Source organism: Dipodomys merriami, unplaced genomic scaffold, assembly GCF_024711535.1.
Source record: "Dipodomys merriami isolate MVZ:Mamm:240054 unplaced genomic scaffold, mDipMer1.0.p SCAF_39, whole genome shotgun sequence".
Lineage (NCBI taxonomy): Eukaryota > Metazoa > Chordata > Mammalia > Rodentia > Heteromyidae > Dipodomys > Dipodomys merriami.
Window position 1 is genome coordinate 7,867,055 of NW_027205492.1, and position 12,905 is coordinate 7,879,959.

Sequence of the window (12,905 nt, forward strand, 5' to 3'; positions counted from 1 at the left end):
TCACTGCAGGCGGGACGCCTGCCTGCCTCCCCCAGCGCTGGAGGCCAAGCTCAGGCCACACTAAGTGCGGGTAGGTGCCAGGCCCCGCGGGGTGGGGGCGGGGCGGCCCCACCTGTGGTGATGCAGAAGTAGGTCTCGTGGGGCGACACGTGGTGGACGCGGTGGTGCCGGCGGGGCAGGATGATGTGCCAGTCCTGCAGCGCCTCCACCCAGCGCGGCAGCCCAAAGTACGTGTGCGACCACTTGTGGATCTGGTTGGTGAAGGTGCCGAAGAGGATCAGGCAGAAGACAAAGCACTCCCAGGGGTACAGCGGCTCCAGGGCTCCTGCGGGGATGTGCATGCCCTCACACTGGGTCCTGCCCTCAGGCAGCTCCCTGGGCCTCAGGCCTTCGGGTTCTGGGGCAGACAGGCTCGGCGTGGTGGGTAGCAGGCTGGGATGTGGGTGTCACGGGAGGAGAGGGGGTGCAGCGGCTTGGTGTTGGCATGAGGTGGGGGGGACAGGTTGGGACCTGGACCCCAATGGCTATCACTGACTGCCAGGAGAGGCTGGGAACTGGGGCCATCTTGTCCAACACCACAGGGATTTGAACTCTGGGCCTTGTAAAGGGCTCCACTGCTTGAGCCTTGGACTGAGATCCTCCGCTTCTCTGCCTCCTCCACACCCAGGACAAGTGTGCGCCACCATACCTGGCCCAGAACCATTCTGGCGTCACTGGACAGCCCTGGAAACGCACACCCAGCCCGAAGGTCCTGGCCTCACCTGGGCTCAGGGTGCGGAACTTGTAGGCCATGTTCAGCAGCGGCAGCAGGGTCACCAGGCAGTTGTCACCGTTGGTCTCGATGAAGTCGTGCCTTGTGATGGCTGTGGGGTCGATGTGGTGTTCCCGGAAGGGCCGGATGAAAGCCTGGGTGGTACAGGGGCCACCGTGGCCATCAGCCCATGGCCCGTGCCTTCCAGACCCAATCTGCCCATGCTAGGTCACCTCCTGGGCCTGGAACGCCCGCCCTGACCCAGCCCTGGAGCCCTAGACTCCTCCACAAGGTACCCCAAACCCTACAACACGGTGCGAGGCACGTGGAAATGATCCGACAAGGATGTGGAGGCCACCTGCTTCCCTGCACCCCCGGACTAAGTGGCCGCTTGCAGTAAGAGACACCGAGCACTGTCACCTTCCACGCCTGCCTTGGGTTAAAATCCTCCCTTTCTCTTAGCACCACTGTTGGGCGGGCTGACCCATCCCCACAGTGGGTATGTGACCAAGCCTGGCCAATCAGAATCCAAGTCCCTCCAGCCATTCAAGATGGCCACGTGACGGAGACTGGCCAATCAGAACCCAAGTCCTTCCAGCCATCACCAGCTTCAAGACAGCCATGTGACAGGGGCAGGGCCCTGGGACTCTGGTTGGGACCTAGGACTGGAGGCCTCTTCTCTAGAGAGAGGATGGAGGTGGGCAGGAAGGTGGGAGGCTGTCCTATGACCCCAGCTACCCTGCCTTCAGCTCTAACCCTGAGAGCTCAGCTCCTCGCAGACTTTAAGAAAACCACTTCACATTAGATTTTCTGACAGGTACAAGATAAATCCACTTTAGACAAAGCAAGACAATGGATAGTGCCTTCGATGCCAGCCTGGTCCACACAGTGAGACCCCCCCAAAAAAACGAAACCAAAAATCCAAAAGCTCTGCACAATCAAGTCTCCCCACTGTGCCTCAGCCAGGCCAGGAGAGCTGCTCTGACTGGGAGGGGGCCTGCTCTGCTCTGGTCTGAGAGAGAGCCTGCTCTGCTCTGCTCTGAGAGAGAGCCTGCTCTGCCCTGCTCTGCCCTGCCCTGCCCTGCTCTGCTCTGCCCTGCCTGGGAGGCCGCTGACCCCCGGACAGGGGGAGGCTCCAGGGAAGGGCACCCACCCAAGGCCGCACGGGCCGAATACGCACCTTCCCCACAACGGGCAGCTCCACGGAGCCCCATGTGTCGGCCCCCCAGTGCACCAGGCCAGACAGGAAGTCAGCAACGAGCGCGCCGGCAACTGTGAGGAGAGGAGGGTGAGTGAGGCCTGCGCTTGCTCACCCTCCCCGCCAGTCCATTCACTCCTTCTTGGGGCAGGGGCTCCTTTCCAGTTTTCTTCCCTGGAGAAAGGGGTTCACCTAACTTTCTTGGCCCTGAGCTGCCCCAGGGGTGGGGCACCCTCCCTGCTGGGGGGGCACTGGAGAGACAAGCGGGGGGAAAGCCACACAGCCCTCCCCGGCTTCCTCCTGCCTCGCTTCCTCCTCTGCTCTCTGCGCAGAAGCAGAAGCGGAGCCCTTGGAGACCCCGGCCCCAGCCCCAGCCGCAGGGCTGGCACCGTGGGCGAGGCTGGCAGGCGCCGCCCCTCTGGGGCGATGTGGGGGCCTGGAGACTCACATGTGACACAGCGGGGTGTCATCCTGCACACACAGGGAGGGCACGGGGGGAGGGGCAGCACCTCACTATCGCCCTGCCCACTGCAGCCTTCCTGCACCTGCCCCTTCCACACCTCCCCCACAAGACCTGGAACATTCTTGCCCCGTAGTACAGCTCCCCTCCTTCACCCCTGGGGTCTGCGCTTGCGCGCTCTCCACAGTCACCATAGCCTCCCAGGGCCAGGACTCAGCACGACATCCTGAATCCAAGAAGCCAGCCACACAGCCGGCCTGCAGCATAGCCCGCTCGGCCATGGGGTGCCTGTGTTCCCTGGGACCCAGGGCAGAGGACCAGAGGACCACGCAAGCTGGTGGCTTTGGGCCAGCCCCTCCCCATTTCTCTGACTCTGTTTCCTTTGTGAATTGCGTGTCTGCAGCCCCTGGGTGACAACCAAGCCCAGGGCACCTTCCCGGGGACGGGAGCCGCAGAGCACTGTGGCACAAGTCACGCAGCCACAGAGGGAGGATCTCCAGCGGAGGTGAGCACAGGAGCGGCTGGAGGGCCGGGGGAGGGTGGGACGTGGCCGAGACCAGCCCTGCAGAAGGGCAGAAGGCGGGTGGGCTGGAGTCAGGCAGCCTGCTGCTTGGCAGGGGTGGGTGTGGAGTGGGGGGAGAGGACAAAGAAGGGCTTTTGTGCGGCCGCTGGCAGGCAGCCTCTCCCCGGCACAGCCTCCCCAGGGCCCCACGCCTTGCATTTCCTGTCTCAGCTCCTAGGACAAGGCAAGGCCACGTCTGTCTGTCCGTCTGTCTGTGGCCACAGGTCTGGTGCCAGCATCTTGGATGTCTTACCTCCTCTGATCTCTGCACTGCAGTGAGCAGACCTAGGAGGGTCTGTGATGGTGGCTTGACATTCCTGGAGGCTGACTCCCACACTGTGCACGCTTGGTGTGTGCACATGGGTGTGTCAAGTGAACTCGGCACACACCTGGACCCACAGGCAATCAAGGGCAATGACCCACAGCACTGCTGACCCTGCTCCTACCTGGGCCTGGGACCTCTGCCCCCCTCCCCAGGCCTCTCCTGATCACCAGAAAAGCTCTGCAAAACAAGAGCTTGCTAGAGCGGTGCTCCGCCCACCACAAAACTGTCAGGGCCACCAGGAAATGGGAGGAGTCTGAAGGTTGGGTGTGGCTTTGGCCATGCAGATAGAGGCAGTGGGAGAAGATGGAGTGTGCGAGGCCTGGGTTCCACCCCCAGCACGGGCGCACACACACGCATGCACACGCACACACGCATGCACACGCACACACGCATGCACACGCACACACTAGATCACAGTTCAGAGTCAAATCTTCAAGTGACAACTCCACATAATGTGGCCCCTTGCTGGGTGCCGGTGGCTCACACCTGTCATCCTAGCTACTCAGGAGGCTGAGATCTGAGGATTGTGGCTCAAAGCCAGCCCGGGCAGGAAAGTCCATGACACTCATCTCCAATAACCCACTCAGAAAACCAGAAGTGGTGCTGTGGCTCAAGTGACAGAGCACTTGCCTAGAGCTGAAGAGCTGAGGGTCAGCGCCCAGGGCCAGTGTTCAAGCCCCATGACCAGGAAAAATGTGGCCCCTTTCCTGGGACAGGAAAGGGAAACGGCAATGGCTGGAATACAGCCTGCACGCCGTACGTCAGTTGCGCCAAATGTCCGATGTTAATGCAAGATGGCAAAGTCAGACACTGGAGGGTGTGTGGGAACAGTGCATCCATCTTCCTGTGCATCCCAACCTCCTAAAAACTAGAGGTTGCTAAGTAAGCAAGCACCGTCTCTTTTCCATCCCAACCGCTTGGCTTTCCTGAGGCTGCTCTGTGCGCATGCGTGGGGTGTGGGGCTCCTGCGGTCACGGGGAGCAGGGCCAGTGGGGCTGCCAGGGCCAGAGCAGGGCCGCGCTGTGGTCACAGAGGCCAGGCTCAGGCAGGGATGTGGGAAACGGCCCACGGGCCTCTCCGCAGGGTTCACGAGCGCTGGGTGGGCCGCGGGTGGCAGCTTCGGGGCTGAGGTGCCCTGGCCTCGGCATCTGTCCAGTGGGTGCCCAGGCCCTCCTCGCTGCCCCGCAGCACTGGCAGTGAGGCCACCGCCCCGGGCCCCGCACAGCCGTTCCTGGAGCACAGCTCTGGGCTGCCGGCCTACCAGGCTTTCTTCCACAGGGCAGGCGCACCGCCTCTTTGTCCCCTGAGCACAGAGACTGGACAGGGGTAGGCAGGGCTCCCTCCAGGCCCCCACCTCCGAGGCCTGGTGTGGAGGACACAGGGCAGACTGGGGGGGGGCTGTGCCAGGGTCCCTGGTAATTGTCACAAACCCAGAGGCCCCTGCTGCCCATGATGCTCCCCCGACTCAGCGCATGGGCACGCGCCAGCCTCGGGCCTTTGCGCTTCCTGCTGTGTTTCCGCAGGGCCGCTGTACTTACACTCCAGGCTTGGCATCGCTGTGGCTGGCTAACCTACTAGACACCTTTCGCGTTCCAGGTCCTTTGATTTCCTGTGCCAGCCTTGGGCGTGGAGCCCGGGGGCCAGGGCGGGGCTGGCAGTGCTGGCACGCACCCTTATCATCTCCTGAGGCTGACGGGCAGCCCGGGGTGCTGCTCCTATCAATTAGGGCCTGTGCAAACATCACTATCTGCAGACGGTCTCCCTTATCAGCCAGAGGTGGAGGTGTGGAAGTGGAGCCCTAGGACAGCTTCTCCAGCCACCCAGGCGTTGGAGGCGCTGAAGGAGGGGTGACCTGCCTGGGACCCTCCCCCCCACCCCCCCACCCCCGCCACCACCCTGCCCACCCTTTATTCCTTGTGTGTGCACTGGGGGCCGTCTGGCCCGGCTAGGGGTCTGTGGGGTGAGACGGACTGACCGGGTGCGGCCCAGGTGAGGCCTGACAGGCAGGTCACAAGGCTTTGTAAAGTATCCATGCTCAGCAGGGGCTTGGTGCTGGCTAAGCTGACCAGCAGCGGGTGTGGTGGCCATGTCTCTTCCCGCCTCTTGTGGTCCCAGGGCCAGGAGGCAGGAGTGTGAGCCTCACGCGTACCCGCCCCCTGCCTGCCAGGCACCCCCTGGACCAGGCCCCAAGGCTCAGAGCACCTCTGTCCAGCCCTGAGGCTGAGCAGAGGGCAGGCAGGGCTCCTGGGGCCTTCACACATTCACCAAGCACACAGCACCTGCTGTGTGCCAGGCAGTACTAGTGTTTGAACTCAAGAGTCCCTGCTTGCTTGCTTGCTCACCTAGTTCTCTACCAGCTGAGCCATAGCCCCTGCTTGGCTTGTTGCGGGCTACTTTGGGAGATGGAGTCTAGTGGACCTCTGTACCCTGTCTGGATCCTCCAGTTTGGTCTCCTGAGTAGCTGGGATTACAGAGATGTGAGTTACTGTTGCCTTGATTTTTGAGGAGCAATCAGGGAGAGCCTTTCTGGCACAAGGAACAGCACAGGCCAAGGCCCTGGGGTAGGAGTGAGTCCTCAGGTCAGTGGCCAGTGCAGTGTACGCAGAGCGGCTGTCTGCACAGGGAAGGCAGTGCCTGTCTGGGCCGTGTGTGTGGATGCTGGGGGCAAGCTGGGAGCAGGGAGCGCATTGGGTGGGGGGAAGCATTTCGAATGTGCACACACGCACAGGCAGGTGGGCGCTGGGGGCCCCAGTACTCACCGATGCCCACGATGACCAGGGGCATGTGCTCCCAGCGGGCCAGCAACAGGAGGTGGACCAAGTTGTGGGCAATGAGGCCGAAGCACAGGATCACGCAGCACCACTCCTGGAACCGCTTGCCTGTGGGGAGAGGGGGGAGGGCCCTGAGAGCCTGAGAGCACTGCACCCATGCCCCTCCCTGACATCAGGCCACGCCCCACCCTCGGCACACCACCAACCACCATGCAGCACCAGCCCTCCCTCACAGCAGGCCTTTATGCAGGCCTCCAGGGCCTTGAAGCCCTTGGGAACGGTTTTACCCTGAAGCCTCTTGCACACCTGCTTCCCCCCTGCAGGTGACTCCCTAGAGACTGCCTGCATAAGCTGCAGACCATAAGCTGGGAGGTCCAGGGGAGCCAGGGCCTCTGGTAGTGGCCATTACCTCGAGGTGGCTGCAGGGAGGGAGCAGGTGCTGTGGGCTGTCAGGATGGAGGGGGGGGGCCTTAACACTGCCGTGTTTGGACAGTGCACTGTTCTGTCCACGCATCTGTCACCTGGGGACCGGCTAATGAGCTGGCCCTGGCATCGCTGTGGCCAGAAGGAGCTGGAGGCACAGCGCAGCAGCTCCGGTGTGGCTTCCCTCTGAACACACCACAGCAACACTCTTCCTTGCACTACTAACGGTACTAGAACTTTTTCACTCGAGTCTGGTGTTCTACTACTTATGCCACAGTTCCACTTTCAGCTTTTTTGGTCATTAACTGGACAGAAGAGTCTTGTAGACGTTCCTGCCTGGGCTGGTTTTAACTTCAGTCCTTAGATCTCAGCCTCCTGAGTCGCAAGGATTACAGGTATGAGTCACTGGCGCTCAGTTACTAGTGGCAAGGTGTTTTGTTTTTTGTTTGCTTTTTGCTGGTCCTAGGACTTGAACTCAGGGCCTAGGTGCTGTCCTTGAGCCTCTTTGTGCTCGAGGTTAACACTCTACCACTTGAGCCACCATTCCACCTCCAGATTTTTCTGAGTAGTTTTTTTGAGATAAGAGTCTCACGGTCTTTCCTGCCTGGGCTGGCTTTGAACCGCGATCCTCAGATCTCAGCCTCCTGAGGCATGAGCCACCACGTGTGTGAGCAGAGCCCGAGCTACTTTCCAGGCGAGACCTCAGCGGCAGCCATGCCGTCACTGCGTGTGACATCGCGAAGCCAGGCTCCGCCCTCCTGAAGCCAAGTAGAGATGGAGGAAGTAGCCCAAGGCCATCAAATCTGAGGGCCAGCTCCTCAAGTGCCCCAGTGCCCACTTCTAGTCTATTCCTAAGCAGGGCCCCAGCACTGCGCTGGTGCTCAATAAATGCTGGAGCGGGGGCACATTCCTGAGCAGGGCTGAAGGGACGGGGCCAGGCTGTGACGGGGGCCTGCCCCGTGCACCCTGGGAAGGAAGTGTCAGCACACAGCCGCCTCTCGTCCCTATGGTGCAGGGGACAGCGGAGGTCACCTGCAGGGAACGGGTCCCAGGGTTCCCCGCTCCTGCTTCTCAGCCAGCCTCCTGCTCCAGCTTGGGGTCATGGAGGCCATGGTAGCAGGCCCTCCCATTTCCAGTTCCGGTCTGTGGGACAGGACCAGGTTCAGAAGCAGGAAGCCCCCGGGGGAAGCCCAGCAGGAAATGAAGGGCAGGCGGCTCCCGGGCTGCCTGAAGGCTGATGCGGGCAGATCGATGACAGCGACCCCTCGTGGGCCCAGCTGCCAGCAGCTTCTGCTGTCTGTGGGCTTTCTGTTTGTTTTTAAGTGAGCTAAGTGAAGTCGCGCAAGTTCCTGGTTCTTGCTTCCTGTGAGAACACAGGGCGTGGGCACCCCAGGGCGGCCCAGCCTCTCCCCCTCCCTCCCAGGTGCCCATGGCCTGTGGCGCTGGGACAGCTGCATTTTCTTTTTTTTTTTTTTTTTTTTTTTTTTAATTTTTTTTTATTGTAGAGATACTATACAGAGGGTTACAGTTACATGAGTGAGGTAATGAGTACACTTCCACTTCCTCTTGAACATTGTTACCCCCTCCATTGTTTTCCCCCTACCATCCCCTCCCTCCCTCCCTTCCCCAAGGTTCTTTTTTTTTTTTTTTTTTTTTTTTGATCGTGATTAAGTGATTACTTAATTTCCGGAAATTCACAGTATTGTGGAATAATGATGCTCATTTAAAGTCACAAGTTCATTCTAACTTTCCTGGAGCAAATTGTCTATCACAGTCTGTAATATATAACGGTGCTCATATGTTATATGCCATATATGTGATCAGCAGCATGGGGATATTTAGTAGTGGTTCAACCAGATGAGTGGGAGTTCTTTGTTTCTTAAGTCCTTTTAGTTTTGTCATATCACCTAACATTTTGGATTCATCATCCACTTATCAGGGAGACCATGTACTGTTTGTCTCTTCGTTCTTGGCTTACCTCGCTCAACATGATTCCTTCTAGCTCCATCCATTTCCCTGCAAATGCCATTATTTTGTCATTTCTAATGGCTGCATAATATTCCATTGTGTATAGATACCACAATTTTTGGATCCATTCATCTGTGGTGGGGCATCTAGGTTGTTTCCATATCCTAGCTATTGCGGACAGCTGCATTTTCAAGCCCCGGTGAGCGCGTTTACTCAAGGAAGGGGCAGGAGGACTCTTCTAGATGAGGAAACCAAGGCTCGGCCGGGCTCAGGGGCCAGGCTCCGTGCTGGCCTGCTGTTCTGCGCTGCCCTGAGTCTAGAGACGGCTCAGCCCGAGGCCTGCGCCGCTCCACGCCCTGCTTCGCTTTGACTCTGGGGCCTCTGCAGTCTGGGCCCCCGGGCCTGGGACCTCAGTTGCTGCAAAGCCCGGACGGTGCCCAGCGGCCTTGGCCGGCGCCTGCGCTGCCCTGCGCTGCCCCGCGCTGCGGGCGGGCTGTCCTCCCAGCCTGGCGGGCCTGCACGCGGCGGGCCTAAGCAGTGTCACTGGCCTTCCGGTGGCGGCCCTGGACCCTCGCCCACCAGCTCCTTCCTGACAAGCATGGTGACCAGCTGAGTCACAGCAGTGACCTCTGGCTGGCTGGGGGGGGGGGGCTGTGCACCTTGTCCCCCACAACAAAGGCTTGGTGTCATCTCCCTCCTTTCTCTGTGCCTGGGCAGAGACATGCCTCAAATGCAGGAGGGACAGGTGCGGTGGGTGGACTGGGGAAAGATGAGAAGTGGACGAGAGAGATGGAGAAGAGAGGCAGCCGCAGGGCAAGGGCTCCGCCCTGCGCGGTGCGGACAGGGGCTCAGGCCCCAGGGATGAACCCCGGGCTCCAGCTGGGCTCTGCCCTGCGTCCTGACCTTCATGCCAAGGTGGGCGTGGGGGGAATCAGGACTGCTGGACCCAGGATGCTGCACCCACAGACCCCACTCCCCCTGGGGCTGGGGTACCTGTGTGGCACACACCAGGGGCTGTGGCGGGCCCTGGGGGTCCCCAGGCCCTGGAAAGGAAAGCCAAGCCCCGGGTGGAACGCTGCCTACGCCCTTCTGTGGAGCTCAGGTTTGGTGGGGCAGGCCTCACACCCTGGCCAAATCTGCCAGGCCATGTGCCAGTGTGCACCTGATGTCCCTCTATCCCTGTGGTGGCCGCTCTGGGTCCTCGGCCACCAGGCCACAGCCCCCCACCCCCCACAGCAGACAGCAACCGCCACACCCCAGCGAAGAGCAGGGACCCTGGCGCCGACCCTGTGGAACCACATCTCACAGGCCGACTCCACCCAGGCAGACGGGTGCTCCTACCAGACCTGAGCAGCGGTGGGGGCAAAGCAGCCTGACGACCACCAAGGTGGAGCCGAAAAGGGGGGGGGTGCAGGGCTTCCAGTTCCCTCCTCTGCAAGTGTTAATACAGGTGCACTTCACTCACTCTGAGGTGATGTAACAGCCCGCACACAGTTAGTGCCCAATAAATGCCAGTTACCGTCATTGTTCTTGCTGTGACTACCAGCTGTCACGTACCCAACACCCTTCCACCTCTGGACCCAGGAAGGACAGGAGTCCACTCCAGGGGCCCAGGAGCCTCTCTACTCGGTGGCTGAAAATGTGCCAGGCAGCGCCCACCTCAGTGCCTTTGCACTTGCTGTTTCTCTGGTCTGCACCAACCCTTCCTCAAATATATCCAAGGTTCCTCCTTCCCGGCCCTTCCTTCTTCAGGTCTGCATTCAAACATCACCTGCCTAGTGTGGCTGGAACTGCCTGCTCTGTCCCCCTTCTTCCGCCCCCAACCCCATTTGCCCTTCCTACTTTGTATTTGGCCACCATTAAGGAGGACAAGGGGGGGGATTCACTGCCCATCTCCCTATGAAATGCCAACCCCGGTTCTGTCCTGTTTGCTGTTAGTTTTGTCTTGTTAGCTGTTACCTTAATGTACATTGGACCTCGTCTCTCATTTTACAGGTCAGGTCCAGAGAGAAGTCAGGTACTTCTCCAAGGCCACACAGAGAGTGAGTGGACACAATCAGCTAGAGGAGCCCATGAAAAGGAACCTGGAGGAACCAGTCTGGCCAGTCTCAGACTCCCTGTCCACTCGGCGGGGAGGGTGGGCTGTGATTGTGAGAGCGCTGCGGGAGGACAGACATGCAGCGGGACACGGGTGGGGTGTGTGGATGATCTGCGCTGCCTGGCAGCAGGCAGGATGGGCAGAGGCTGGCAAAGGCGGCTTCGAACCCTTGCTTCAGCTGCAGCCCAGAGCCCAGGACTCACTCCCAATTAACACAGGGCAGACTGGGGTGGGGGGGTGGGGGGGACTGCAGGCATCCTCTGTGGTTGGCCAGGCCTGGGCACCTCGGGGGGCCACATTTCCTGTTCCTAAGGACTCCTGAGTCCTTAGGAAACAGCTGGGGAAGAAAAGGGGCCTGACCCAGGTCACCCCCACTCTCTAAAAACGAGGTTTTTACTTGGAAAGGCTGAGTGTTTGGGGTGTGGACCAGATATCTCAGCAGGTCTGGAAAAACATAGCTTGGGGCTGCCGGGCCGGGCCAGTCTCTGGTGACCTGGGTCCAAACTCCTAAGTGGCCCAAGGTCATCCAGCCGGGATGAAAGACACTACGTGGAGCCCAGGCTGGCGGGGCAGAGGGCAAGGGGGAAGCAGCCTGGGGGTGAGGGGGGTCCCCAAGGCATGGGCTGCCAGACAGAAGAAAAGCTGTTCGAACGCTGGACAAAGCTGGCGGTGAGGCCACACCGGTGGCTCCGGACACCCGACTCGGGGTGGTCACAGGCGCTTCCTCCAGGCTGGGGAGCGCTCGGGATGGAGGTTCCCGGGGACCGGGGCGCCCAGCGCAGGGCTGCAGACCGGAGCTGGCTGCTGGGGGGGGGGGCATCGGGAGGGAACGGAGCCCAGCTGCCGACCTGGCCCGGTGGTACGGGGTCCGGGAACACGGGGGTGCTCCGTCCTCACGGAGAGTACCGTCCAGACCAACTGAGGCGCGGGGCCTTCGGAGGTCTGGAAGGAGGAGGAAGGGAGGCGATCGAGGTCTTCCCCGGACTAACTAGGGTGGGACGCGGGGGGCGCCCGGCCCGGACTGCAGCCACGCGCCCCCAAACCAGGGCCGCGGCGTGCCCGGGGCCGAGGGCGAGGGGCCCCGGCGCCACGGGTCCGGGGGTCCGGCGGGAGCCGAGGCCCGGAGGCTGCGCGGGGCGGCCCGGGGCGGGGTCCCGGGGGCGCCGCCGGCGGGCGGGGAGCCGGGGTCCGGCGCCCGGGTCGCGGAGGGCCGCCAGGCCGCTGCAGGCCCGGAGGGGCCCGGGGTCCTACCTGGCGAGTAGAGCGCGGCCAGCTCGCGGGCCCCGGCGTGCTGCGCGCCCCAGCGCCGGCCCGACGCCGCCTCCTCCTCCTCGTTGAGCTCCGGCCGCGGGCCCGGCCCGTCCTCGGCGCCCGCCATGGCCTCTCGCCCGGCCCGCCCGGTGCGCTCTGCTGGCGGCGGCGGCGGCGGCGGCGGCCGCCGAACCGCGGCGAGATCACGCCGCCCAATGACCGCCCCGCGCCCGCGCCGCGGGCGGGGCCTCGCGTCACAGCCAATCGGAACCCGCGCCCGCGACCGCTCCGGCCAATCAGAGCCCGCGGGTAGGAAGGGGCGGGTCGCAGCTGGATGCAGCTGGGCGCGGAAGCGTGGGGCGGTGGCACGTCGTCCCCGCCCCGCCCTCGGCCCCCGGGATTCCAGGCGCAGCACCATCCTACTCTGCCTCGATTTACCTGTGGGTGCCACGGGCGGAGGCCCGGCCCGGACGTGGGCGTTGCGCACGCTCGCATCGTTAAGCGCCTACTGTGTACGAGGGAGGGCGCGGGGCTGGACCCGGGAGCGCCCGGCGCGCACTTCGACGATCGACGGTTGTAGCTGAGGAAGCCTACTGTGTGCGGAGGGGCCACCGACTGTGTGCCCGCCCCGCGCGGGGGAGGACACGGCCGCCGCGGGCACCGGCGGGGCGGGCACGGGAGGAAGGAGGGGAATGGAGCGGTGAATGGGATGGGCACTGCGAGCAAATGCGACGTCCAAGTGAAACCCGCTACAGTACAACTCAAATACACCCGAGGAGTGCTCTACCTCGGGGGCTGGAGGCCCAACATCGAGCCCAAGGACCACTGACTAGCCGGGCCCTGCAAGCCCAGCCCTGGGGAGGCCGAGGCCGGGGACTCGGAGAGGGAGGCCAGCCTCCCCGCGTCCACGGAGCCAAACAAACAAAAGTGACCAATGCCTCGCCGTCCCGGGCAGGCCCCGCCTCCGTGACGTCCCCGGGCAGGCCCCGCCCCTATGACGTCACCCGACCGCCTCCCGGCTTCCCCTGGGCCCGGGCCGCCCCGGGTCAGAGCCGCTGTGTGGCGGGAGGGGAGGGGACGGGGCTGTGCTGCTCGCGG

General features: G+C 62.4%; 1 protein-coding gene across 2 annotated transcripts in view; it reads right to left on the reverse strand.

The window, feature by feature from the left end:
* LOC138805265 (ubiquitin-conjugating enzyme E2 variant 1) overlaps positions 1-11,978 on the reverse strand; it is a 38,982-nt gene extending 27,004 nt beyond the window's left edge. The window contains exons 1-5 of one of the 2 annotated variants that reach the window (XM_069989984.1): positions 11,808-11,968; positions 6,056-6,175; positions 1,932-2,023; positions 762-906; positions 113-325 (exon numbers count right to left, since the gene is read on the reverse strand). In XM_069989984.1, the coding sequence (XP_069846085.1) occupies positions 113-325; positions 762-906; positions 1,932-2,023; positions 6,056-6,175; positions 11,808-11,934 (697 nt within the window). In that variant the 5' untranslated portion in view covers positions 11,935-11,968. Of the gene's footprint in view, positions 1-112; positions 326-761; positions 907-1,931; positions 2,024-6,055; positions 6,176-11,807 lie in introns of both variants that reach the window. The other variant, XM_069989982.1, reaches the window with a different exon arrangement.
* Positions 11,979-12,905: the final 927 nt, after the last annotated feature.